Raw genomic sequence first — 26,152 nt, forward strand, 5'->3', positions numbered from 1 at the left:
TGAGGTTTTCCCATTGTAAGTGTATAAGCCTTGCAGTACAAGTGAGATTTTTGCCTTTTTTTTACTCTGTCATGTCTCTGCAGTGAGAGCCAAGAGTCCTTGGTCTGTCAGGACAAACAATCAACAACAGATAGCTCAGCAGATAGCCCTTTTATCAGTCCTTGGGGGGTTTATAAAATACCTCAGGAACTAGAATAAGGCCCCTACAAAACATATGAAGGTTTTCTGGTTTGCTTCCTTTTGAAGTTACAAGGACTTTGCTCGAAGATTCAAATATTCAAAGCTCTGACACCAAGTTGCATGGCATTTTACCTACAAATTACCTTTTTCACTTTGTTATTTGTGAATTTATTTTTATCACATTCTTTTTGATTCTGTAAACTAAAATTCACAAAGCTTTTTTCAACACCACTGCTGAACAAGATAGACACAATATGAAAAGAAAGGCATAGCTCAATTTTCTGGTGACACATCTGTTTGTTAAATCTGTTCTCTAACAGAACGTTGATTAGTCTATTCAATCTGACAGCTAAACATATTCCAAAACAGTCAACCACAGTCCGTATTTTGTCGCAGTTCTTTAGCATCACTCAAGTGGCAAAAACAGCAGTAGCTGCCTATAATACAAATCCAGAGTCATGAGACAATCTCCCCCAGCCTGAATGATAACAAGTTCTCTGGTGCTTGAGAACATCTGGCCTAGAAGCTACCAAACAGCTAGAAAATGGCCAAAATTTATCCTATTCAGGCTTTAAACAATGCTTGTGTGTGTCTTCATGTACACACAAACACACACCACATCTATAGAACATTTCTCATTTCCTGAAATATTTTTCAGCTGTTCATACCTGCAAGTAAACGAGAAACTGGGAGGTGAATGCTAACTTTTTCCTGAGAAACGCAGTATCTGATGGTCTCAACTGAATGTCCACACATACTGAGGACAATAGGCTGCTCTCCGTCAGTAAACCCACTATGACACTGCATCAACACAGTCAGGCATTTCTTGTAAGCTTCAATCAATACTTTTTCCTAAAAGAAAGATTGCAGTTTACAGAGATTATGAAAAAAACACAGCTCTGAAAAATAATACAGATAATGTAAAAAAGACCCTGAAGGGTTTGCGTGTTTACCTTCAACAACAGTCCTGCAAAATTAAGATAAAGAATCCAACAAAAGAGCCAAATAAAGGAGGGGACAAACTGCAAAACCCATACTGGTATGTCTGATCAGAAAAATACTCACTAGGATGTTGCTTGGGTTTGGGGTTTTTTTGTAACTGACATGATGGTAACTTTATGAGCAATGATCATGCTAGGCCAGTAAAACCTGCACATTAACACCAGTAACAGATTAAAGCCAGCCTGAATGTTCAGGTACTCCAGGATCACTTATTCCACAGCCATATTTTACCATGCTCAAGTTCTGAAATCCTGAAAATTGAAACATTCAGGGAGCAGAAACATGATTTAAAATCAAGCAGTATTTGGTAAATCCAGGGCCTACTCCTCCATTCTCTCTTCTTTGAAAATTATAACCTGATAGTGTTGTGATAATCACAATGGTCAGATGTGTTACAAAACTCACTGAAGTATTTGTAAAAGGCTTGGTCACGTTCTTATAAATTGGTCAGTACAAATCAAACTTGTGTTTAAATATAGAAAATATTTGCATTTGCTTATGGAAGATGCCCCTGGCTTATGGTAAAGTTGTGTTCAGGTCAATTTTTACACGTATTAATATTTGAGGTTTATCCCTCTTCACACAGAAAAACAATTCAGAAGGAATTAATGCTTACATCTAATGCACACCAGTCCTGCATCATTGAAATAACAAGTGTTAATTTCATCTGAAGTGTAAATGCTGCTTCCCACTCTGGTTCCATTTCAATGTGTTGACCTACTTGACGGGTTATTGGATCCATACCCTAGAACAAGAAGAATTATACATTTCAACAATGTATCACTGAAATACACTGGCAGCAGTAGCAGAGGTGTGAGACAGTGGTTAGGTTTCCTTATAAATTTATTGTTGCTGCAACAGGTAAAAAGAACCTTGGGGGAATGAAAGAGAATGAAACCACAAGTGAAGAGGTCTATCTGTGTGTCAGGAACAATTTATTCCTCAACACAAGGAGCAACTCTGCTGACACTTAAGATGAACCAGATTTTGCTCATGGAATTAATTGTCTTTTCTGCCTCTACAAGTGCAAAATATGCCTCAAAACTTCTTGTTTTGAACTGCTCTTAATTTTTATTGTCCTCTACAACAAAATTTTTAAAAGTGAGGCAAGATGTTATGTTTCAGGAAAACACAGTGGCTCCAAATGTGATATGGCACTGAAGTCCTAAAATGAAGAGTAGATCAAATTTCTTCTATTTTGACATCCTAATAGCTAACTTCCTGCTGAAATGTTGCCAGATTTTGTAGTTCACAGATTTACATACCTGCATACATTTGAGTAACTCTAAGAAGGCATCAAAACCCTCCAGGAACTTGCGTCGCAAGGCGTCTGACCACTCCGTTGGCTTACTTATCAACACATACCTGGGGAGATCAGAAAGATGCAAGTGTGTTCATTTTAGATTCTTTTTTGTAACTCTTCAATTTCTCAAATCAGGACATAGTTAGTATACTTACTTGAGATCCAAAATAAGGCTCTGGACACGCCTGAATTTGAAAGCCTGAAGAGCAGTGTAACGTTCAAACTGAAACCTGCCTTGGACGTCACGGTGCCTCAAGTGGTCCATGAAAGTTTTGATGATAGTGGTCATGAGATTCTCTTCTGTTATTAGCATTCGAGCCTATTCCAAAGTACATTGAAATTTGCTGTAATTAACAGGCACAGCTAACAAGATTTTCACACTGCACCATGAAGTTTATAAAATATTTTTTTTAAATCCAAAATAATAACATCAATAATTAGAACAGAACACTGAAAAGCACTCTTTTCACAGAATCACAGAAGACAAAAAAAAGGAATCTAGTCAAAAATTATCATAAGCCAGATTTCTTTTTTCAGATCCTTCCTGTACAGAAGTCTGTCTATGGTAAGGCTCCTGCTAACCTATGTAATTATGGCACAAGACACATTATTGAGTGTCTTACAATTAACTTGTACCTCCCTTTAAATATGTGTTGTCTCCTCTCAGACAGTTTGAGCCCTTTAGGGGAGTGACAGCTCTTCTGTTTTCTGTTTACAAACTGTCAAGAGCTGTGGTGAGCAAAGCCTCTTCTGAACCAGTAAGGGACTACACATGCAATTTCCACATGGAAATTTCATGAAATAACCTCTAATTTCCTTCAAGGTCCACTGCATATATCCATGTGTTGTATGAAACAAATCATCAAAGTCAGACAAAGATTGTCGTCATCACCCAGCCTAACCTAAGCCAACTTCACAACAGAGGAGGAGGCACTAAGTTACTGCCAGCTCCTACTCATGAACACTTCCAGAACTCCCCCATTCTCTTGATTCCCCAGGTTAAATGGGATGAGCCTTGCAGTCCTTGGATCTGGCTAGTAGACTCAACAAGATTGGCCGCTCTGATTTAGCACAATGCCATTGTGGCTCTGGACTAGAGCTTCCAGGTTCTACACCTGCTAATGATAATCCAAAATAGTTTCTAAAATGCTATTCCAGTGGGGGAAAAGAATCTAATGATTAACATTTTCCCCCCAAAAAATCATCACCAACAGAGCTGCCCATCCACCCTCAAAACAAAAAACTGCAGTTCCTTGAGAGATCAAACTCTTATATTACTAAGATCAGTTCAAAAACATAACTGGAGGATGGTGGGGTAGTTTAAATTCTTTAACTTACTCATTTTGTTGAGAATGAGTGGCTATAAATATATTAAAAATAATACTTAGTTCATATGATAGAAGCTTATCATAATTACTTTCATGTCATCAATCTATTCTATCATTCTGCACAACAGTCAAAATGCATTTGCTTTGCTTTTTCTGCATGCTTTTATAATAGAACACATATAAAAAGGGCACTGCAATTACTCTGCCCTGGGAAATGTTTGAAATTACTTTTTCAAGAAGTATGTATTGATACACATATTGTACCACCCCATCTGCATAAGAGAAAAAAAAACCATAACCAATTGAATAATATTAGTTGGTGAAGTCTAACTGTAAGTTTGAATATTGGCAACATTCTTATTGAAAGCACCAAAATTAAGAGGCAATGCAATATTGTCCTGAACCATGGGAATAAAATCCCGAGTTCCTGTTGAATTCCCATGAATAACATCCATCCCCAGGAAACTGAAGAAGTTTGCTCAGTATTGTGACTGACATGCTACTATTGAATTTAAGAGCTCAATGGAACTCATTAAATTTGGGAGGATTCAGAAGCATTCATTTTTTAAACAGTTACGTATGAATTGTATGAAAATCAGACTTCTATTCCAGTACGGCTCCAAATTTTAATTTGTCTAGTTCATAATACAAGCAAAGACAGACTTAAATGGAGACCGGAACAAATAAAAAAGTTTCCCAAACAAGCTGGTGAAAGACCAGCAGATTTAGAGAGCTGGGAGAAGTCACGGTGCTTGTAGCACTAAAACAAAAGTTAACTGGAAATCTAAAAGAAGGCACTATCTTGAGACTCAAAGTACCAAAGGAAGTAGGGAGTATCATGAGACAATTCTTGCCTGCACTTTTGTTGATTGGAAAATGAACATAAAGTGGATTGCTCATAAAACTGCACCAGAATGGTGCTCTGAAAGCATGATATGCAAACCGTAATATAGATTTCTACGAACAGTAAATGTGGCTCAGTATGATGAGGAATTTAAATGTTACGTGTATGTATCTCTAAATAAATATGAAAGCACCTTCTAAAAAAAAGTAAAAGAAAAATGTAAAAAGAAAAATCAGAAACACTTAGCCCACTTTGGGAAGTCAGACTGAAACTTCCCAATGTTGAATGCTTTAACTTCTAAACTCATAGAAATGTATGCAAACAGTCTGACTGTTCTGCATTTCCACAGTAATGTTAAAGAAATCTGCAGCCTTGAGTTATGAACCTTGAGAGGCTTTTAATAAATAAAGATTTCCTTTTTTGGTCTTTTAGTACTTACAAGAGAAGGCACTGTGAATATCTGTATCGAGAGGTCAGCAATTGAGAACTCTCTGTCGTGGTCATCTTTCATAAAATCACTCTGCAATCGCTCATAGTTCTATTAAGAAGGAGGCAAAAAAAGGCAAGGAGTGCCAACTATCAGTTTTTAAAAGAAAGACAGGCACTACTCACCAGAGTAGGTACAGTGAAGAGTTGGACAGACAGAGCAGCCACCGATACTGCCCGTTCGTGATCATCCTCCATATAATCTCTCTGCAACTGCCGGTAATTCTAAACAACAAGGGGAAATTCACCTCTAATCCACACTGACCTGATTTTTTAACTTAAATGTCTGCTCTGGGAAACTTTAATGCCATGAAAAAGGGAAGAGTAGCTCTAACGGATTATTATATGGATATTTTGTACAAAGAATATGACAACATAATCTGCTCACATGTGAGATCTACTCACTCTCATTTTCACAATAAAGGCTAGTATTTTATTTTCTACTCCAGGGTCTGCAGAATTTTGCAGTGCTGATTTAAAGCATTTCAAATACCAGTTAGTGCAGAAGTACTAATCAGCATAACTTAATTTCAGCACTATTTCTGAGCAGTGCTTTAACAGCTTACACCTCAACAATGAGCAGCGATTAGGTCTTAAGAACCGATAGCCTGCACAGTTCATGGTGAAGACAAAACCATCTGAACTGCTTTAGTTCTGGGGTGTCTGAAAGGCCATTTACTTCCCAGGAGATGAGATGCCATTATAACTAATATACTGAAGAGTAAAATAAGATTTCCAGCATTTCATTTCAGGTTTTCACTTCCATAAAAAGGAAAAAAAGATCAGGTAACAGTTCATTTAAATCACTGTATGCTAACTAGACTCTCTTCACTAGACACTTTTAGCATTTAATGGCTCTTTGTAAGAAAGGTACTTACTCTCGCAAAGCGGATAGCAAAAAGTTTCTTGTACTTCAAATCCATAAGAAGACTGCTCATGAATAACTGGTGATACACATTTCTAGCCCCTGTCAAGAAAAATGAAATATCACATGTCACTGTTTTCTATCAACATATTATGGAAACATTTAGAAAAGTAAACTTCTACAGAATGAGGTAAATGTGCATTTCAGAGTAGAAGCTGCTTTGATTAAGTCTGTCAGGTGGTAGCAAAGGATAAAGAAGAATAATAAACCAAAATTCTTCAAGAGGCATTATTTATTACTCCTGTACAAGATAACACTGTTGAATGGGAATGTATATCATCAAATATAAGGGAAGTCAGCAAAACAAGGACAGAACTCTGTTCCTCCTCAAGATAAACAAGGGATTTAGAAAGGAAAATACGAGAACACTATTATGAGAAGTCTTGGGAACTGTATTAAAAATGTCATGTTCCACAAAAGCAGTACCTTTTAGATTACAAAATTTTCGGTGACAGGTCTTCATTCTCAAGATAAAGGTATTAGATAAACAAAACCTAAAATAATAATTTTCTCCATTCTACATACACTTTCCACCTTACTTCTTACTTATTTTATTGGTACTCTCAATAGAAGAACCCCAGGCAGACATATTGTATCATTCCCTACCTGTTCTTTGCACTTCTCTTTCTTACACCTGGCCTTACACATCCTTTCAGAATATCAAATCAGATGTGGAATCAGTGAGGGAATAGAAATTAACTACCTCCCTTTCCTCAAAATTACAACTTTTCTGGCGAATTCCATTACATCAAACAGCCTTTCAAAGTTTCAAGAGCTTTAAAACAGCAGAACAGTGATTTTCACTGAATATTCTCAGAACACTTAAGAATACCTCATGAACACAAACACAAGTCAAAGCAGAAAGACTCTGCCTCATCCCTTAAGAATAGGCATTTTGGTAGATATGAAATGGATGCTGAGATCCTATAAAGCATACAAACCCTCAATTTCTCTATCATTTACTCCATTTCCATTAACCATCACTATCAAGTCAGTTTTAATTTCAGACCACATTGAAAAATTAGACCTAAACCCAACCCATTTTCCAAACAGTGTCTGTATGTTCTTGTTTTAAATATACTTGAAAGTATATCATAAAGGGAGAGATTGTAACAAATTAGGCAAAATTATCCCCAATACACTACAGTAAAAATAATCAAACATTAGCAAATACAATAAAAGCAAAACTCAGGCATAGCATTCTCTAGCATTTTCCTGAAAGCTGAAAAAACTCACCTTTCCACAGTTTAGAATCATACAGCATGAGCTTATCTACAAGAGAAGAATTTTCACCATCTGGCCCTTCTTGCAAACCGACCTGACACAATATTCGGCGAAGGCCATCTTAACGAAGAGAAATGGTACAAATTAGTTACTGCTCAAACACAAACCTGTGTTATTTTAACATCCTGAAACTTTCATAAAACACCAAAGCCCTCACACTGCCTCTTTGCCATGACAACTCAATAACAGCACTCATATTTTGCTGATATAAACACAAATATTTCATACCTTGCAAATTTCACGCCAGCCTTATGGAACATTAGGAACACAGTGAAAATTGCCAAATGCAATGACTTGATTTAAAGTTATCAAATAAAAATGTGCTTCCTTAAAAATGGCTTACTAAAATAACAGTTATACAGCAGACTAATTTCCTAGGTTTTAGTTTTCCTGATTAGACTCCTATGAAAAGGAAAATATAATTTATATATGAAATCACTCATATATTCATGTAGAAGCTTTTTGTTTCACTTAGGATTTCTTATCCTTTCAAGGCTTCTGTGCATATTTTTTCTAATGGAAAGAAGCAGTAACTTGAATTATATGAACATGTAAATTATTATATGAACATGTAAGTTATTATATGCTTGCATCTGAAACAGAGCACAACCAAAACATGATCCTATTTAGAATGTTCAGCCTGGCTTTCCACTGCAGGTAATGCATATTCCCTGAGAACTATGGGACTTACAAAGCCCTTACTTCCACACCCTGCTTGGCATCTCAGTTCTTCAGACAGAATGGGTAGTAGCTCAGTGCTGTGTACACTGAGTGTGCACTAATATACACTCTGAGAACCCCTACAGCAGTTTGGGGTTATTCCTTTTTGCCTTGCAGAGTTCAATTCCAACTACTGTTATGAAGGATACCAAATGAATGGAAACTACTGCATTGGTCAACAATCATCAAACAGACACTTATTCTTGAAGTGACATTTGATGGGAAGGATGTAGTGGCCAAACTCCTGATGAAATTCTATAGCAAGGTTTTTTCTTTTTTAGTGGCAAGAATTTGTCATTTCATTGACAGCAATCATCCAGCCTAACTTTGGCACAGCAGAAGACCCCTCCACCTGTTACTCAGCCTTTGTTCAGGGACATTTCAGTGTAACCACCCAAGTAGTGCAATTCTATCACCCCATGTCACAGATGACTAAGGGTAAGGGACAAACACGTTTAAAAGATTGAGCAGAATTTAGGTTTTTGGGTGTGCTTGTTAAAAACCAGACTCAGAGTACATGACTGTATCCCAAGATATAGAAGGCAGTTCCAGCAAATGAGCACACCGGTCACAGACAAAATGTACGTGTGCTGTTTACACTCAAACATGCCTTTTGCCCTTCTGAATCATAAAGAACTCAGCATTTAACGAGCTGAACTCTTCAGAACTTCAGAAACACTACACACAGAACTCAAACAAAATTCAGTGCTTTCTTCTGTAACTTGAGACACCACTGACATATTCAAGTTACTTTTTTGCAACCGTCATTTAGTGCTAAAAATTAACGACTGTGGCATCTGGCACAAATGACATGGCACAAAACTGGGCTCTTAAAATGAGAAAGACAGTGCCTGTCTACATGTTCGACTGAAAGGGAAATTTATCATAGAAAGAAACTATCTTCCTAACTCCTTTCTATTAATACCTGCTTACCACTTTCTATTAATACTGTTTACCAGCAATACTGGCAAACAGTTGAACAAACGACTGCCATAAGTTTTGTTCAAAAGTTTAATTTATTTATCTTTAAAACTTAAACTACTCGTGTTTCAAAAATGAGAATGTTATAGAGACCCTGTGCCTGAAATTTGGATAGTTTTCCAACTATCAGTCTAATAAAACATAAATTCTCTGAAAGATGTTGCACCTATGCAGAACATATGTGCAGTAAGACAGCTAAGCGTGCTTTGCTAATACTTTTTGCTAACATTTTCAGATTAAAAAAATACAAATTTCAGGGGGTCTGTATCTACATTTCTCCTTATCAGCAGATTGTCACTTTTCCTTTTATTTCCCCTCATACCCTAAATCTTCACAATCTTATGATTTACCAGGACAAACGTGAAACCAAGTCAAAACAAAAACTGGCATTTCCATAAAATCTGATACTGTGCATCTTGATTCCTTTGAAGAAAGCTCTTTCAAAAAAATCTGATTAGGACTTTGTCAGCTTTTATACTTACCAAAACCCGCCACAATTCCATGAATTTTCTCTGTTCTACTTAGCAAAAAATCTGAAGCAATCACTTTCATCATCATTCATCAAATTACTTCTGAATAATTTTGTTTTATCTAATCAGACAGGTTATTTTCAGCTTACTGCATTCATTTAAAAAGAAGTAGGGACTGAAAAAATAGCTTTTTGGCATACTGCATTTGACAGCAAGTCTTGGCTTCTGTTCAACAGCAACTAAACAGAAAAGACTACGTAAGTGCTACTGGTAGCACTTTCACATGCAAGTTAGAATTCAGAACAGCACTCCAGTAAGAGAAAATAGAATGAAGTCTGACAAGTTATTAATAGCTTTGCCTTATACATTACATATCTGAAATAAGTAGACAAAATTGCTTCAGAAAATCAGCTCTTCTCACAAATATTCTCTAACTTATCTCAAAAAGGTCAGTTTTGCCCACCTGAATATCCAATAACACTGCCAAGCCAATTCAGAAGCTTCAGACCAAAGCTCTGATGGGCAACAATAGATGAATGCATAACTTGCACTTTCAGTGGCTTTGTCTGACGACTGGTATTTCTCTTAAAAAGAAAAGGAAGAAGGAGGCAATGCATATTTAAGTGAGGACTGGCATATAATTCTATTCAGAAATGCAGCATTCCTATGATTAATTTTGACAATTTGTAATATTAATACATATTCTAATTACTAACACCTACATAGCAAGCCCAAAAAAGACTGAACTTTGTTTATCCTATTAATATTTGAATGACCTTATTATGCAATATCAGCATATTTAGGTCAATCCATTTTCTACTCTTGGCCTGTTATCAATGCTCACACTGATCTGCTGCATTTTACTGATAAGCAATCCTTGCATGTTTGTCCCTCCCAACATGACAGGCAAGTGACACAGCAGCCCATTATGGAAACTGACTGTCCACAGACTATTTTCAAAAATACAAATTAAATACACAGAGTTGAAACAAGAAATAATTTAACCTCATTTATGTGTTAGAAGGCATAATAGTTAGAAGTTACACATAAAAGCCATTTATTCTTTGCCTGCATGGGCAGCAAGTTAAAAATATTGCACAACATTATCCTTAAAAATATGCTAATGCTTTCAAAATACTTTAAACAGTTAAAGAACAGTAACTCTAATTGCAGCATTTGTTTTTCAATGGTTATATACATAAACTATTTATTTCAAGTGATTAAGTACTGCACTGCACCAGTTAACAAAAAATTTAAAAGAAAACCTTATTCTCATATTTTTACATGGAAGATTCTTGCAATATATAGATACTAATATATATACATATATAAATGCATAGATGAAAAATTAAAGTATTTGCAGTTTCACACTTGGATTCAATCAGTAATAATTTCTATAACTGTTGCTGTGAAAGACATAAGCAACTTCACACTATAGGAGAAAAATAGTAATAATTTAACTTCACTGATCTGAACTAGCATGTAATTCTGTTTTAAGAAGGAAAAAAATTGTCTACAAACTTCTTTATAGAAAATTATTTTGTGTGTCAGGTAGGCCATAGTAGGGGAAAAACCCAACAAAAGACCAACAACAAAATCCCATAAACCAATATTTTGATCTCCTACTGTATTGTAAATAGTATCTCCAACACTTTGCATCATTAAAATATAATGAGTCATTATGAAAACAACACCACAAACTGGGTAGCAAAGCCTCCTTTTGCTTAAGGTGAGGCAAGTAAGTAGATACCATCCCTTACCACCATTACTTACCACTATCACTGATTTGGCCTGCTCACAATATTGGAAGTCTCCGTATCGAACAGACCTACGGCCCTGCAAATTCAGAAAGATGAACATCACCACCAACTCCTAAACAACAAGTCCCAATTCTGTGTTTCACATTAGTATAAAAAAGAGTAAAAGCTTCAGATGCATGCTAACTACTCTGCCCTTCATGCTATTTTCACTTTTTAAAGTCCTGTATATATTTAGACACTTGGATTTCCCAAACGGACCCCGTACTTTTTAAAAGAAGATAAAATTGTATCATGTATTCAGTTACCTGTTATACTAAATTTTCTGTGTATAACATTGTTCTTAAGATGAACGAGGAAAAGAACTACACTTCTTTTATTAAAATACTGAAAACACTAGTACAAAGGCATTATTCATTAGTTTTCATATAACTTGAAGATAATTCAGGTATTTCAGTGCCTTTTAAAAAGCAGATATTAAAGTTAATTGGGCTTTTAAACATCCAACTGAAGCACTTGTTTTATTCCAAAAGGAAGGCTTTCAATCTTTCTCTACTGTCAATCCATACATCAAAATAGATAGTTGATTGAATTTATAGTGTACTGCAGACAGGAAAACTCACTGGTATTTTAGACCTGATGCCAAATCACTGCTTCAGGCATAACATTCTCACTTCTTTCACATACATTCTCACGTACATATGCACTCATGTATGCATTTAGAAGTAAAAGGGATCAAAAGTAGGGAAAAATCTGAGTGTAGCTCACAATACACAATGAGCATGTGCTCAGGCCAGCTCATATTCAGGGATCAGATGTGAATCTCTTGGCTACCAGTATCACAAAAGATAGAGCAGGGATAACACAAAACCAAAATCTAGTTCAGTGTTAAGTAATATGAAGTGGTTATATTTCCTGCTCCACTGACCTCCTTGAAGTGCTTTAACCACCCAAAATGATATTCTCATTGCCATTTTGGAAAAGATTTCCTCCCCACATCACCCCTCCAAAAAAACAAGCCAAGCCAGTAAGTCAAGTAAAAAGGACACTCATTTTTCATGCCAACTGCTTACAGGTTCACTGCAAAAATAACAAGGTGCAGTTAACCAATGAAGTATCACTTTCTTTAAAAAAATGTACATGAGCCACACTACAAACATAGCTAATAGAGTGCTTCTGAAACTGAAATGCTACTTACAATTACATTCAGCATATAGTGATTCTGAACTCACTGATCCTCCTAAAAACTGTGTTAAATGCCTTTACCCCTTCCTGCCACTATAATCTGACAATTGTGAAAAAGAAAATTAAATCAAATTTAAAAAAAAAAAAAAAACAAAAAAACACAAACCATGAGTAGTTCCACAAGCACCAGAATAAAAGCAGTCAGTTATGGATTTTATCCCTCACACTTAACTGATGTTACTCTGAGAAGCATTTTCTATGTCTGGAGCCTATTTAGAGGCTCTTTCAATGTCAGCTCCCTGATTCAGTAAGGGAAGGGCCAAAGCTGCTGTCTGTCCTTGGCAGAAGAGTGAGAAACACCTTGGCATTAACACTTACAAGACCTATAGAACACATTTACATTGAAACACATTCAGTATGAGGTCTGGTTTGGACTGGCCAAGTAGAATTTAGGCACTGAGACATTTAGTATTGAGGCACTTTAGGGTGGTATGACACACAGGACTCACAGACTCACATTAACTCCATGCTTTGGGAAAACAGAATAAAATAAGCATAGTCATAAAACAAACATTAAGTCAAGGTAATTAAAAGTTCTAACAATTAATTCACTTACATCTCTATCTACGGTTGTTGCAAAACCAATGGCTTCCTTCTGTGTGCAGTTGACAGCCTTCTGAAGAGTATAAATAACTTGTTCATAGGTATGGACTTCATCATTAAACAGCATGCAGTAGTAAGTGTCACTCTTCTCACTTCAAAGCAAGGATTGAATTTATGTCATTCAAAGAAAGGATTGAATTTATGTCATTTAAAGCAAGGATTGAATTTATGTCATTTAAAACAATGTTAAAAGTAAAAGCAAGAGCAAAGGAAAAAAATAAGAGAAATAAAAATCTGCTGCAATTATTGTATACAAAATGTTTCTGACAATTTTAGGAAAGGCAGAAAAGATTCTTAAAATCAGAACTTGGATTTGCAACTGTAAATATCTGTAAGCCTTTAAAAGCTAGAAGACAAATACAATACTTACATCATTTCTAATCCAGGCAATTCATTTTCCTTTTCCCAAGTTAATATATCTACTGCATATTTAAATGTAATGGCAAAAATATTATAAGCTCTTGCTACCATATCTTCTGGTAAGTGCACAAGAGGATCCTGGAAAGTACATATAAATAGCAAATGAGAAATTACATGTCAATCAAAATAAACTGTCAAATTTGCACCTCTCTTTATCAAAGATGATGTAAGCATCTTTAATGATGTCTTTCTTTAAATGACTTTTCAGTTGAAAGGAACAGAGTCAATAATCATCCTGTTTTCTTCTTCCAGCTCTACACTGACAGTCACCAAAGCTCTAATCTAACATTCAGTACCTGAATGTTAACTTGCTTCTGATCACCCATTTACATTTTCACACATTCTTCCACTCTCATTCTCCTTATTCTCACTCTTGCTCACCTTTAAAGATAGTTCTTTGGAAGAACTTTAACCTCAGCTGTATTAAAATCTGCTTCTTCTGCTATGCCTTCAAAACTGTAATTTCAAATCCCTGTATCTTTTGTTCCACTTATCAATATTAGTAAACTGCAGAATACAAACGACCATGCATCTCTTGTCCTGCTTTATATGCAGCAGGCATTTAAAGGCATAAGTCTTATCTATCCAGGCTTATACAACATGCAGCACACTGGCATCATGATTTATGATGCACGTCTCTTATATGCTGTGCTATATAAATAATTAACTGCTGAGATGTAAATAGGTGTTCCATAATCATCTGTCCACATCTCAGTCTTGCTCACAGAGAGCTGCTCTCCTTTTGTCTGTGGATTGTGCACCCATTTGTGCCCACTCTGTGCTCTCCATTTGACAACTGCAGCAGCCCCTACAAACTTGTCCTGCTTTCTGTGCCAGAGCAGAATGGAGGCTGCTGCAGCTGGAGAAATGGGAATGTGGAGGGGGAGGAAGAGGAGAGCTGCCTCGGTCTGCCAAGTCAAATTGACTACTTCATGGAGCACCAAATGAGAACCACTGGCAGCTCTGAATAAGACAGTGAAGGTACCACTGCCATTTCTCTCCAGTCCATTTCAAGCATGAATAGAAATCAGTATAAACCTCTTCTCTTAAGGAAGTTGTCCTTTACTATCAAAAGTATATATCAAAATTTATAGAACTGTATCAAAATTTAGAGAACAACTAGTTCCTCTTCTACAAACCTGGGAAGGGAACACTGCATGGCCTGCAGGTCACCTGGACAAACACTATACACTGGGTCACTGACGCAATTCATCATCTGATATTTTGATGTATGTGTAATTGTTAGACAATTAAAATATTTAACAGTGGCCCAATTTCTGGTTTAGGATTACCTAATACTAAATTCTATGCTTCACTACAGCTTAGGTTGCATAAAAACGGTCACGATAATCTTTTCTCAACTTAAGTGTGCGTTATCTAAATGAGGCTCTTGATAATTCAGCAATTCACCTGTACTAATAAAGTTTATTCCCTACAGCTCAAGACTCTTTGGGAATATTTGGAAGCTTTAGAAGAGCAATAACAATGGCCATTTGTTTTGTTTTTGGGTTTTTTTTTGTTTTGTTTTGTTTTTTTTTTTTTTTTTTTTTTTTTTTTTTTTGTTTGTTTGTTTGTTTGTTTGTTTGTTTGTTTGTTTTTTTGGTTTTTTTTGTTTTTTTTTGTCCCTTCATCTACATATTATCCAGGGTATGAAGAACTATCAGCCACCAAAAGCAAAGGCAAACTGTAAGCAGCAGCTCTCCATCCATTCCCAGTGCTTTCAACAAAGGCACATACGTGGGCAAGGCAGAAAACAGGCTCCAATAATGCCCAACAAACCATCCTTAATCTATCTCAAACACAACACTGCATAAGAGATCTTCATCTCCATGGTTTATGGGGAAGAAACACAAAGCCTGCCCAGAACCTTGATTTTTCTGTCAGGCACACTCACTGTGTGAGTATCTTTGGGCACAGAAGTAGCAGTCCACCCAAGATTTCACCACAGGAGTTTCCTAAGGCTGCTGACTAATGTAAACTGGCATGTAGACCAACTGGGCTGAGAGTGAGAACAGATTTTAGAAAGACCACTGTCACTGAAAATACTATTACAGTCGCTTCACTTAAACCATCAGATCAGCAAAATTACTACCAATGCTTGCCTTAAATTCTCCCTTTTAAATAAGTCTCACAGTATTACATACTGTATATGTGTTTATATATATACACACCACATACTATGTAAGAACAGATGTGAGTGGCCAGGTCAGAAGCCCAATTAGCCACACTAATCTCTGAGATGTAATAACAGATAAAGAGTATAAGCAGAAGACAGAATGCTTCTCTAGCCTCCACTAACTTAAGACACCAACACTTCTCATACTAAAGATAGGACCTACAATTTTAAATGGCCATTGGTAATTTTTCCCTCCATAACCACATTAAATTGCCTTTCAAACATGTATAAGCTTTTAACAATAGTGTTTTGCAGTGGTTAGTCCAACAGCTTGAGTACCTCCTGTAAGATGTGGCATGTCTTTTTGCATTTAATATGTCCAAGTTGTCATGCTTTAAATCTGTGGTGAAGATGTGTTCTCTATTTACCTTCTCCATACCAAACAAGCTCTTTTAGAGACCTCTGCCTTACATCTCCATTATGACTTTCCTGTGACAGCAAGGTATTTTGATTTTTAAAAATCTGTGCACTTCCCTTTAGTAAGAATCAGAATATTTGTTGCACAGACAGATGAATTTGGCTTCTTGGTGCAGAGGATTACATACAGATTTTTTTTGTTTGTTTGTTTGTTTTAATATGGCAGAATCCCTTCACCTCTCAGAATGTACAGAAAACCAAAGAAACAGAACTAAAGCTGCAGAGGTGACCAAGAACATACACAAGGAAGCCTTTAAGTAGAAAACATTTTAAGGAACTTCTTAAGATACTAATTTTTGTCTAACACTGTGGTTCAAATATTACTATTAAAATTCCTACAGCCTCTCATGCAGAGTACACAAGACTAAAAATAACCTCACATGAACAATTTATATCTACACACAGATATACAAAGTTAACAATGTTTTGAAACATGATGCCTCAATTGTAATTACCTCTTCTTCTGCAGTTTCTGAAGTGTTAAGTTCATGCTTTTGACAGTAAGGACCTTCCTTCCAAGCTTCTGTATCACCACAGTCACAGAAACCTCCTCCACCTGATGTTGTCATCTGAAAATATTTAAAACCAAACCAGTTTGTGTGAATATGCATATATATATATATGCACATTAAGAAATGAGTAGTCACAGCTGTACTACAAAAGCATGATCACAACACCTAGCTTTAGACAGTACCCTGTTGAAACAGCAGTGGAATTATGGCTACTTTTATGGCAGCTGAAAGCTTCTCCTCCTCATCAGTGTGCCTATGTCAAAAGAAAAAAACCCTGAACAACAAAACTCTTCAAACACCTCCATTCTGCCCCATCTGAAGTTTTCAGATTTTCTGAATCTATTGCTTGCCACAGCATCTGTACTATGCCAAACCCTCACAGTTTTAATCTGAAAGTGAAATCATTTCACATGGCACTATTATACAGTGAGTAAAGATGTGCTTTATGACAACAGGAATTGAGAGACTTAAAAGTTTTTCACATATGTAAGCACAGAAAAAAAGCATTGGAAAATTTTAATGGTATATTTACACTTTTTTAATAAAATTTGTTTTAAAGACCACCTCAAGTTAATAAGCATAATACTACTTTTTTTTGAATCACAACTATTAACTGGTGCATAGAAGAATTCTACTTTCACTTGTTTTTGGCATACTTGATACATACATACAGGCACATCTTACAGTATCAACAAAACTAGATGGACATTTGAAAGAACATTTGCCAGAATGTTACCTAGATTTGTTAATTCAATAGGTTCAAAAAGTAAAAACCTATGTACAAGAAGTAAGCTGATATCAGCAAATTTGGCTGAGTTTCTTGATAAAAGTTGTTGTGCCTGGATTTTTTTCCTGAATCCTAGTGTTTAGCGTAACCATGCAGTGAACAGATTTACATTAACAGCAGTGCAGTGTTGTAAAAAACAGATTTACAGAAAGGCTGCACTGGTAGTTTTCACTTAACTTCTTAGTTTAAAAACACACGAAGGTCTTCTTGGCTTTGTTTGCAGGGTTTTTAAACTAACCTGTTCTACTAATAACAGTATATTACTAAAATAAACAGCATTTACAGTTTTCATTTTCTATTTTAACTTTATGTTTAAGCTTTATATGGAAGTGACTTGTTAATAAAGGTTTCTCAACAGCTTTTAAAAACAGTCAAACACAAAAGTCAAAACAATTCAAAACCCAAGTCTAAAGCTGTAAAATTCACTAAAGGGCATGTGTTAAAAATAACATACATTTGTAAGATTAACTGTTGCACATAAAGTTTAATTGCTCAACATTTTAAAGTGTTAACTTCCAGAAGTTACACTCAGATCAAAACACCCAAGTTCACATAGGATTACTGCAGACATTGTGAACTTTGTGTCCATTCAGCATTTGGAAATACTGTACACATTCTTAAACTTGAAACTGTTTCATACACACACAAAAATCACTAATAACTATGTCATTATCCTGCAGGATCACTAACCCTGTATCGGTGCTCTCTGTGAATGCTTCCAAGAAAGCATTCCATGCACAACACACAAGTTGGGTCAACTGCGCAGTCTCTAAGAACAGCAACAACAGAAAGAAGAAAAAAAGCATTAAACACTTGCTTTGGCCTTTAATTACACATTTTACAACAGATAATTTTCAAGCATCACTGATATAAATCTTCTAACTAATGTATATATTACTCTGAAAGAGAAAAGGGGTGGCTTTAAAGAGAGGAAACAAATTAAAGAGAAAAAAAATCTGTTCTCTCAACAGTGGAGCCTTTAAAATATTGTGTGGGTAGTATGTCTAGCTGGGTAATACAGACATTGCCTTCAAGAGGTGAGACAAGTACACAGGCAAGTAAACAGATGAGTTACATAACCCAGAATAAACCCAAGTAAGTTCTCTCAAGTACAGAGTACCAGCATCCATCATCTCCAGCAATCAGAGAAGACATTTTTCACTGAACACCGGGAAGAAAGATTGCACCAAACCTCTGCTTCCAAGCTCAGCCCTACAAGCTCAATGATGAGCTGCCAGAGCACCATTTTCTCAACCAGGAGATCAGAGACCATTATAAGGTCTTGTCTACAAACACTCCTGTATTAGACAGAAGGAATATTTCTAGTAAAAAGGGCTAAAACAATTGAGAAAATTATGCATTATATTTAACTGTCCCCCTGAAAAACACTGAAAATTATTGAACTCATGTAATGCAGCTGACTTCAAGGCACCTCAAGATTAAGGCAGTGGGTTTTGCAATGTAAAAATAAATAGCAACAGAATGTCTGTCTTATGATGATTATTATTAAAACCAGAATTCAGAGAAACAACTTATTTTGTTTAAAAGAAAACCCTAGAGATCACGTGAAATCTCATTATAAAAAAATCTCTTAATTTCATTTAACTAAAATAAATGATGAAAAGACCAACAGGCAACCATGAATTACTATGCATGACTTACCATGCACATGTATTTTCTCCAGAGGAGCCACTAAAGGTGAAAATGTCAAAGCAAAATTATACCAAGCTCTTCCATTTTAGAATAGTTTATGTCCATGGCATTATTTTTTTTTTAGATTAAAAAAACCAAACAAAACACCTCTTAATGCAACAATGAGCCTGCAGGATTTGGTAGATCAGTTCTACAGTATTGAATGCTGATTCTTTAGTGCTCTAAACTTGTGGCAGTGCACTTACAAATTCAGTACCATTTGTCAAGTAATTTCTCAGACAAGTAACTGTGCCTATACCTAAAGCAGAAGCAGACCTGTAAGCTGTACAACTGCACAGAAAATCCACTGCTTTTAATGTGGACTTGGAAAATAATTCTTTGTTGTATTCCTCAAAAGCTTAAATTAAATTCTCATTATTCTTCATTACCAGCCATAAGTTAAAGAAAATTAACACACAACAGGAATCAAATGTTTCCTGATCATCAGAAAAAAGAGAGGGACTCCATCCTCAGTACGTTAATGATCAAATACTGTTCATATGGAGCAATGAAAATTTTGGGAATTCTGTAATTTTCTTCTAAACACACTTTCTCAAGACCAACAACTCAATATGTATCTGAAGTATCCACCAGTTTAATCTTATCCCTCTCATCCTAATGAGATCTAAAAGCATTTCCAAACCCAAAGGCCAGTAAGGTATTATGTTTCTAGAAGAGGAGAGGACTTGAAAGAAAATTCTTCCACTACCGTTCTCTCCTTGTAAATGAAGAGGATGGAAACCCTTGAAATTAGAGAGACATTCTGTCCCCCTTGCCACCTCACCAAGTGTCCAAGTGAGTGGTAGAAACCACACAAAATGAGAGGAATTTGTGACACAAACAAAACTTAAAACTACAAACAGTTTAGAAAATAGAAGATGAAAATGAACTTACAGCTAGTAATACAATAGCTTAAAACTGAAGATTCTTTTAAATACTTGTAATTGGTTATGAACTTCCGTTCTCTGTCAGGTAAAAGTACTTTTAGAGAGATGTAGAGATGGAGGTAGGGAAGGAGCTAGAAGCTGAAACACTTGTTTTAAGCGTCTGATAGATTGGTTTAGCAGGTCATGGAAAGAGGTCTAAAATACAGGATCAACACTAACAGCTGATATTAAACACCCAAAATACATACACATATACTTGCCCACTTACTTCTGATTAATGCCCTTAAATCACCCTGAAAGGTCACTCCAAATTCTTTCTTAATCTTGCATTTCTTTTGTACAGAAAACATTCTACATTACATTAATTAATATTTTTCCCTTTATACATGTGTGTTAATTTTCCCCTGATCCCATCTGTCATGAAAGACTGCAAAGTTACTTTAAAAATACATTTCAGCTATTAACTTTTCATTAGGACAGTATATCCTTATTGCAAAATGTTCCATGACTTCACAAATCATAAATACTTCCCAATATTAAGTTGAACTACCTGCAGGAATACGTAGGCTCTCCCACTTTAAAGACACGGCCACAGAGATGGGAAGGTTTGTTTGCTTGCTCAAGCTTTGGAAAACCAAATGCAGGATCTTCACCACAAAGGTACCATTCCATTGGTCCCAGCAAAACATGTTGTGCCAGCATGTCTTCTCTCTGAGGGGCAGGGTTGGGCCCCCTGCAGTAAATTTTTGGTACATAATAGGCCAGATGCTGGTATACTTCTTTCTGAAGGTCATTTGCTTGCAGCCATTTCTTTTACGTTAGAAGAAATGAAAACACAAATTCTTCATTAATAAGCAGATCAAACACAGTTCTAGCCATTTAGGTTATTTTATTTCTAAATGAAATATCTAAAATGGCATTGCAAAACTAGAAAGCCATGCTTCTTTCTAAGTGTTAAATCTAAATGATCGCAAAAGACAGATGTTAGGAAAGGAATATATTTTATCCTTTTGGCATATAGAAGATTTAAGAGAAAAATTCACTAAAATTTTCCTCCAGGATGAATGACCAGTAAAATGTTGGCAGTGATTTTTAGGATATGGCCTAGACAACACTGGTCACATTTCTCTGGAGTGCTGACAGATGCTGCCAGCTTGGGACACAGAGGATCAGCGGGAGCCTGGAGTTGGCAAGGAGCAGAGACAAAAAGTACATGGAGAAAAGCAAACACAGCATTAGGTAACAGTCCCTTTCTTGTTTAATTTCAACAAAACACCTGTGAAAATGAGGGAGTTTTGGTTTCTCCTACAACCAAAATAACTCATCTGAATTGCTGTTTCAAGTGTGATGTTAGATCCATAAATTCTTGCCCTGGGTTTGTGAGGAAAGGTTTTGGTAGCAAGGGGGGCTACAGGCTGGCTCCTATTAAAGCTGCCAGAAGCTTCTCCATGTCCAAGAGAGCCAACACCAGATGGCTCCAAGGTGGACCCACAGCTGGCCAAGGCTGACCCCATCAGAGACAGCAGTAGCCCTTCTGGGATAACAGATTTAACGAGGAATAGCACGTTTAAGGGGACAGAAATGGAGCAATAGCAGCTGGGAGATGTGAGTAAGAATATAGGAGAATAACAGCTCTGCTGTTAACTTCTGCTCAACAGTGCAGAAGGAGGGGCAGGAGGTGTTCCAGGCTCCAGAGCAGAGATCCCCCAGCAGCCCATGAAGATGCAGTGGAGAACAGAAATCCAACAGGGATCCCATGCTAGAGCAGCTGGATGCCCCAAAGAGACTGTGACTCCACAGTAGGAAGGCAGTGCTGGAGCTGGCTCCTGGCAGGGAGAGGAGCCCATGCTGGAGCAGGTTTGCTGGCAGGACTTGTGACACCACAGGGAGCCCACACTGGAGCAGCCTGTTCCTGAAGGACTGCACTCCCTGTGAGAGACCCAGGCTGAGCAGTTCATGAGGAACTGTAGCCCATGGGAAGGACTGACACTGGAAAGGTTCATGGAGGGCTGTCTCCTGTGGGAGGGACCCCGTGCTGAAACAAAGGAAGGATGTGAGGAGTCCCCCCCTTGAGGAGGATTGAGTACAGAAACAACGTGAGGAACTGACCACAACCCCCATTCTGCATCCACCTGTGCTGCTCAAGGGTGGAGGTAGGGAAAACAGGACTGAACTTGAGCCAGGGAAGAAAAGGTATGGGGAAGGTGTTTTTAAGATTTGGTTTTGTCTCTCCTTACCCTACTCTGATTTGACTGGTGATAAACAAAATAATTTTTTCCCCTAGTTGAGTTGGTTTTCCCATGACAGTAATTGCTGAGTGATCTCTCCTGCTCCTTATTTCCACCACAATCCTTTTGTTGTATTTTCTCCCCTCTCCAGCTGAAGAGGGAAGTGAGAGAGCAGCTTTGGTGGGTACCTGGCACCCAGCCAAGGTCAACTCACTACAATTCTCTTAGTCAATCAATTGTAAAAAACAATGTTGGCAGGTTTAAAAGGCATCAAACCGCCCTAAGCCACTTAAAAACTGACAGATTCTCCTATTTTTTTCCCCTGATAAATACACAGAGAATAAAAAAAAATACTCTAGGACAACATTTGTTTTATTTCTACCTTGTGGATAACAAATTTAGGAAGGTTTAAACTGTAAGTTAAGACTACAAGGTTTTTATAATGAACAAATGGGAGCAGCAGATACTGCAAGTGTCCACTGATTAAATCCTGTGTTACATAAACAGCCTCAGCATGCCATTTCTCATTGTAAATGTGACAACCAGATACCCCCTGGCAACTTCCAAAAAGAGAGTTCAAAGTCAACCCAAAATTGTACATGAAAATGCAGAATTAATTATGCCAATATAAATGGGTTTGGTGATCCAATGTTGGAGCTTGATTTATTCTGAGTTATTTATAACTTCCTCTAAAGAACTTATGTTTGAGATAACACAGTTGTAGTAAGTTCCTTGGGACACAGACATTCAGAGTCAGCTGAGCATCTGTGCAGACTGGCTGCATTTTTTGCCTTTTTTTAACATATCGAAGTAGTTTCATTTACTAGACATGTTCTTCTAAAGTAGAACTTGGTATTTTAAAAACCCCTAATTCGACAGGGTGCTTTCTTCACTTCTCTTTTCCTAAGTTTGATTTCTTAGAATCATGATTGATCTGCTAAATCATTCTATATTCCTCTAGTTTATATGGTAAAAGCCCAGGTTTTTTTCCCAAGGAAGTCCATGGGAAAAGGTTACCAAAAAGCCATAGCCAAGAGTCTAGAAGTTTACAGATAATCTCACCATTCCCAGCAGGATTCACAGAATACCATAGAAAAAAAGATTAAAAATTAAAGTTTTCAACAGGAATTTTCTTTTTCCCACCAGTTCATTCACCTTTTCCTCTCCTTTCATCAGTTTTGCCAAATAGCTACTTCTGCCAGGAACTGACCCAATCACAGTGGCAGTGACTTAATCTTTTCCATGATTTCCATTTAATAAGCTTGTTCTTGCATTATTTTCTATAGCATATACTAGTTACTAAACTGCAGGATTTTTTCAGCAAAATATCTTTAACTTCAGTCTTTTAATTCAGCAGTACTAATTACTAATTTCTATCTAGAAAACACACAGTGCATACCAGCTACACTACAAGCTCAGACAAATACTTAGGCAGAGAAAATTCTTGTTCCTTTCAGTAAATGGCTTTCCCATCCCAAAAATTCTGGAAGTAGTTGTCTGAAAGTTAGGTGTGGCAAGGATGAACGTCATCCCATCCAAATCTGTTTGTGGAGCCAGTTCTATACACATAACTGTGCGCAGAGTTTTGAAAATCAGATCCTGGATGAAATAATATCAGAAGGAAATCCAGGCTACCAGGACAAGGAAACAGATGTGACTCTAAGAGCTGCCAGGAAGGCAACCCACAGGTCTGCTGTGCAAGGAAGACTGTCAATAGAAATATGTACATAGGCAGACATACGTTGCACTGCCTCTCTAAATTGCTACCTGGGGAGCAGTGAACTCCAGAAAAACTACTCAAAACTTTGGAATTTGTTCTTTAATACAAGCATTCTGCATTTAGGCAAGGTTTCAATTAGTATCTGTCTGTCTTCTAACCTGAAATCACACGCAAGAAAAGCTAATATTCTACTCTCCCAAGAGAGCTTTTTATTAAAAAGGGAAGTGTATTCCTCTTCACTTCCTCCCTCCTCACACTCTCCTGCAACAACTTTAACTGCCCTGGGAAAAAAGAAATGTGCAAAGCATTGATCAAACAACACCTTACATAAGTAAATACCTAATGGTTCATCCGGGTTTCTATTAAATTCCCATCTTAGTTAAGAGATACCAGGAGAACAAAATGTAGAATATTAATAAGCCACAAAACAACTCTGTTGCAAAAGCTAAAAGGTATATTTTATGGGGTCTTTAGCTACACAAAAAATATTTGCAATGTAGGCTCATGTTATTTTAAAGAGAACTTTTGTTGTTGTTGTTGTTGTTCTTTGGAAGTTTATCATTAAGTTGTTGTCATGAGAAACTGAAACCTTAAATGCTGCAACTATTGCTTTGGGATGGTATTTGTTTTGTTAATATTGGGCTATCAGCAAAGTAATGCTATCAGCAAAGGAGGCAGAAAACCACACTAGATTTGAATGATAGATTTCAGAACTGGAGCCTGTGCAGGTGGTGAGAGATAATAAAAATGAGAAGGATTTGAGTACGTTTTAAGTTGGCACTTCTACCTGTAGCAAATTCCTAAATGCATTCCCCTGGGTGCATGATCACCTGGAGTTTACCTACAGTGTGACCTGAAAAAACCATCTGCTGTTCACACAGACAAGGCAATTTGGGCTCAATGTGGACAACTGTATAAATGTTTAATGGAATTATTTTGTTTGCTGTAAAGAAGGAAGACTAATCCTGGAGCTAAACTAGCTAGGATATAGCTAACTGTGCACATTTGCCCATCTAATCATACCTTTGTCTGCACTGAAGATACGCAAGCATAATCTGAGGATAATCTGAATTATAACAGTCTTTTATTTCCATTTGGAGAGCAGCCAATGTAATTGCCATTGGGACACACACAGACAGCTCTTCCAGGTTTTATCTCTACAGAGATATGCACATGAGCTGTATCAATACTTTAACACTTACACCCAGTTCCTCAAATGCCCAAGTGTCTAAATGGACGAACATTTATGCCAGAAACAAAACTTCCTCCAAAGATTTTACCCTCGAGACCACATTCCTCTTCCACCTACTCTTTGAAAGAGCAGGAAAAGTATATAAAAAGGAGATTTCTTCAAATGTTACACTGATTTAACTAATACGTCCTCTACAAACACCCCATTTGTGTCAACCCTGGGATTAACTACTGCAAGCTTTTCCAAAACCGCATCTTAAACAGTGGGGAGGAAGGAAGAATCCTGTAATGGCACTTCCACACTGTAAAGCGGAATTGGGGTCAGACATCCACCTAAATTCATGGGGGCGGGGGGATCTCCTCAGGTCTAGGCGGAGAGAGCCGAAGGGGCAGCAGGGGCGAAGAAGGAACGTAACTTGAGGAAGCAGCCAAGGCAGGGGTGAGATGCCCGGCGCCCTGGGCAGGGGCTGGCCACGTCCAGGCGGCTTGCAGGGAGCAGCCACCTGCGCCAGCCGGCACAACAGGAAAAGCTGGCTGGTCGCTGCCATGGATCTCGGCTGCTGCAACAGCGACGCGGGCGACAACAGCGCGCCGGGGCCACAGCGGGACGGCGCTGCCGCCGGGGGTGCCCTCGGAGCCGGCCCCGGCAGGGACAGCCCCGTCCCGGACAGACCGCGGCCTGGCCCGGCCCCGGGAACGGCTCCCCCCAGGCCGGTGCCTCCCGCGGCCTCCGAGCCCCCGCTCCCTCCCCGCGCCGGGCCCGCCGCCTCACCACGGCGATCTCCTCGGCGGAGCACTCCAGCAGGCTCTTGTCAATGGCCTGCACCTCCGCCTCCAGCTCCGCCGCCATCTTCTCCCTGCTCCTGCCCCCTGCCCCGCGCTGCCGAGGCCGAGGCCGGGACAGGCGGAACGGGCCCCGGGCGGCCGCCCAGCCCGGGGAACACACACTTCCGCCCCGCCCCCCGCGCGTCACCGGCCGCCGCGACGCGTTCTG

General features: G+C 37.8%; 1 protein-coding gene across 4 annotated transcripts in view; it reads right to left on the reverse strand.

Annotated features, from left to right (window-relative positions):
- The window catches only part of UBR2 (ubiquitin protein ligase E3 component n-recognin 2), a gene marked incomplete at its 3' end in the record, with an annotated part of 55,954 nt that extends 29,882 nt beyond the window's left edge, over positions 1-26,072 (reverse strand). Inside the window, exons 1-15 of one of the 4 annotated variants that reach the window (XM_083856228.1) lie at positions 25,931-26,070; positions 20,570-20,829; positions 18,131-18,209; positions 16,597-16,710; positions 13,499-13,626; positions 13,082-13,220; positions 11,297-11,359; positions 9,987-10,107; positions 7,305-7,412; positions 6,022-6,110; positions 5,097-5,195; positions 2,641-2,804; positions 2,448-2,547; positions 1,799-1,927; positions 849-1,032 (exon numbers count right to left, since the gene is read on the reverse strand). In XM_083856228.1, coding sequence (XP_083712354.1) covers positions 849-1,032; positions 1,799-1,927; positions 2,448-2,547; positions 2,641-2,804; positions 5,097-5,195; positions 6,022-6,110; positions 7,305-7,412; positions 9,987-10,107; positions 11,297-11,359; positions 13,082-13,220; positions 13,499-13,626; positions 16,597-16,710; positions 18,131-18,209; positions 20,570-20,829; positions 25,931-26,008 — 1,855 coding nt within the window. In that variant the 5' untranslated portion in view covers positions 26,009-26,070. Of the gene's footprint in view, positions 1-848; positions 1,033-1,798; positions 1,928-2,447; positions 2,548-2,640; positions 2,805-5,096; positions 5,196-5,269; positions 5,369-6,021; positions 6,111-7,304; positions 7,413-9,986; positions 10,108-11,296; positions 11,360-13,081; positions 13,221-13,498; positions 13,627-16,596; positions 16,711-18,130; positions 18,210-20,569; positions 20,830-25,930 lie in introns of those variants that run through there. The other 3 variants (XM_083856229.1, XM_083856230.1, XM_083856231.1) reach the window with 3 other exon arrangements.
- Between the last annotated feature and the right edge of the window lie 80 nt (positions 26,073-26,152).

Source organism: Zosterops lateralis (assembly GCF_965231275.1).
Source record: "Zosterops lateralis genome assembly, chromosome: 3".
NCBI lineage: Eukaryota > Metazoa > Chordata > Aves > Passeriformes > Zosteropidae > Zosterops > Zosterops lateralis.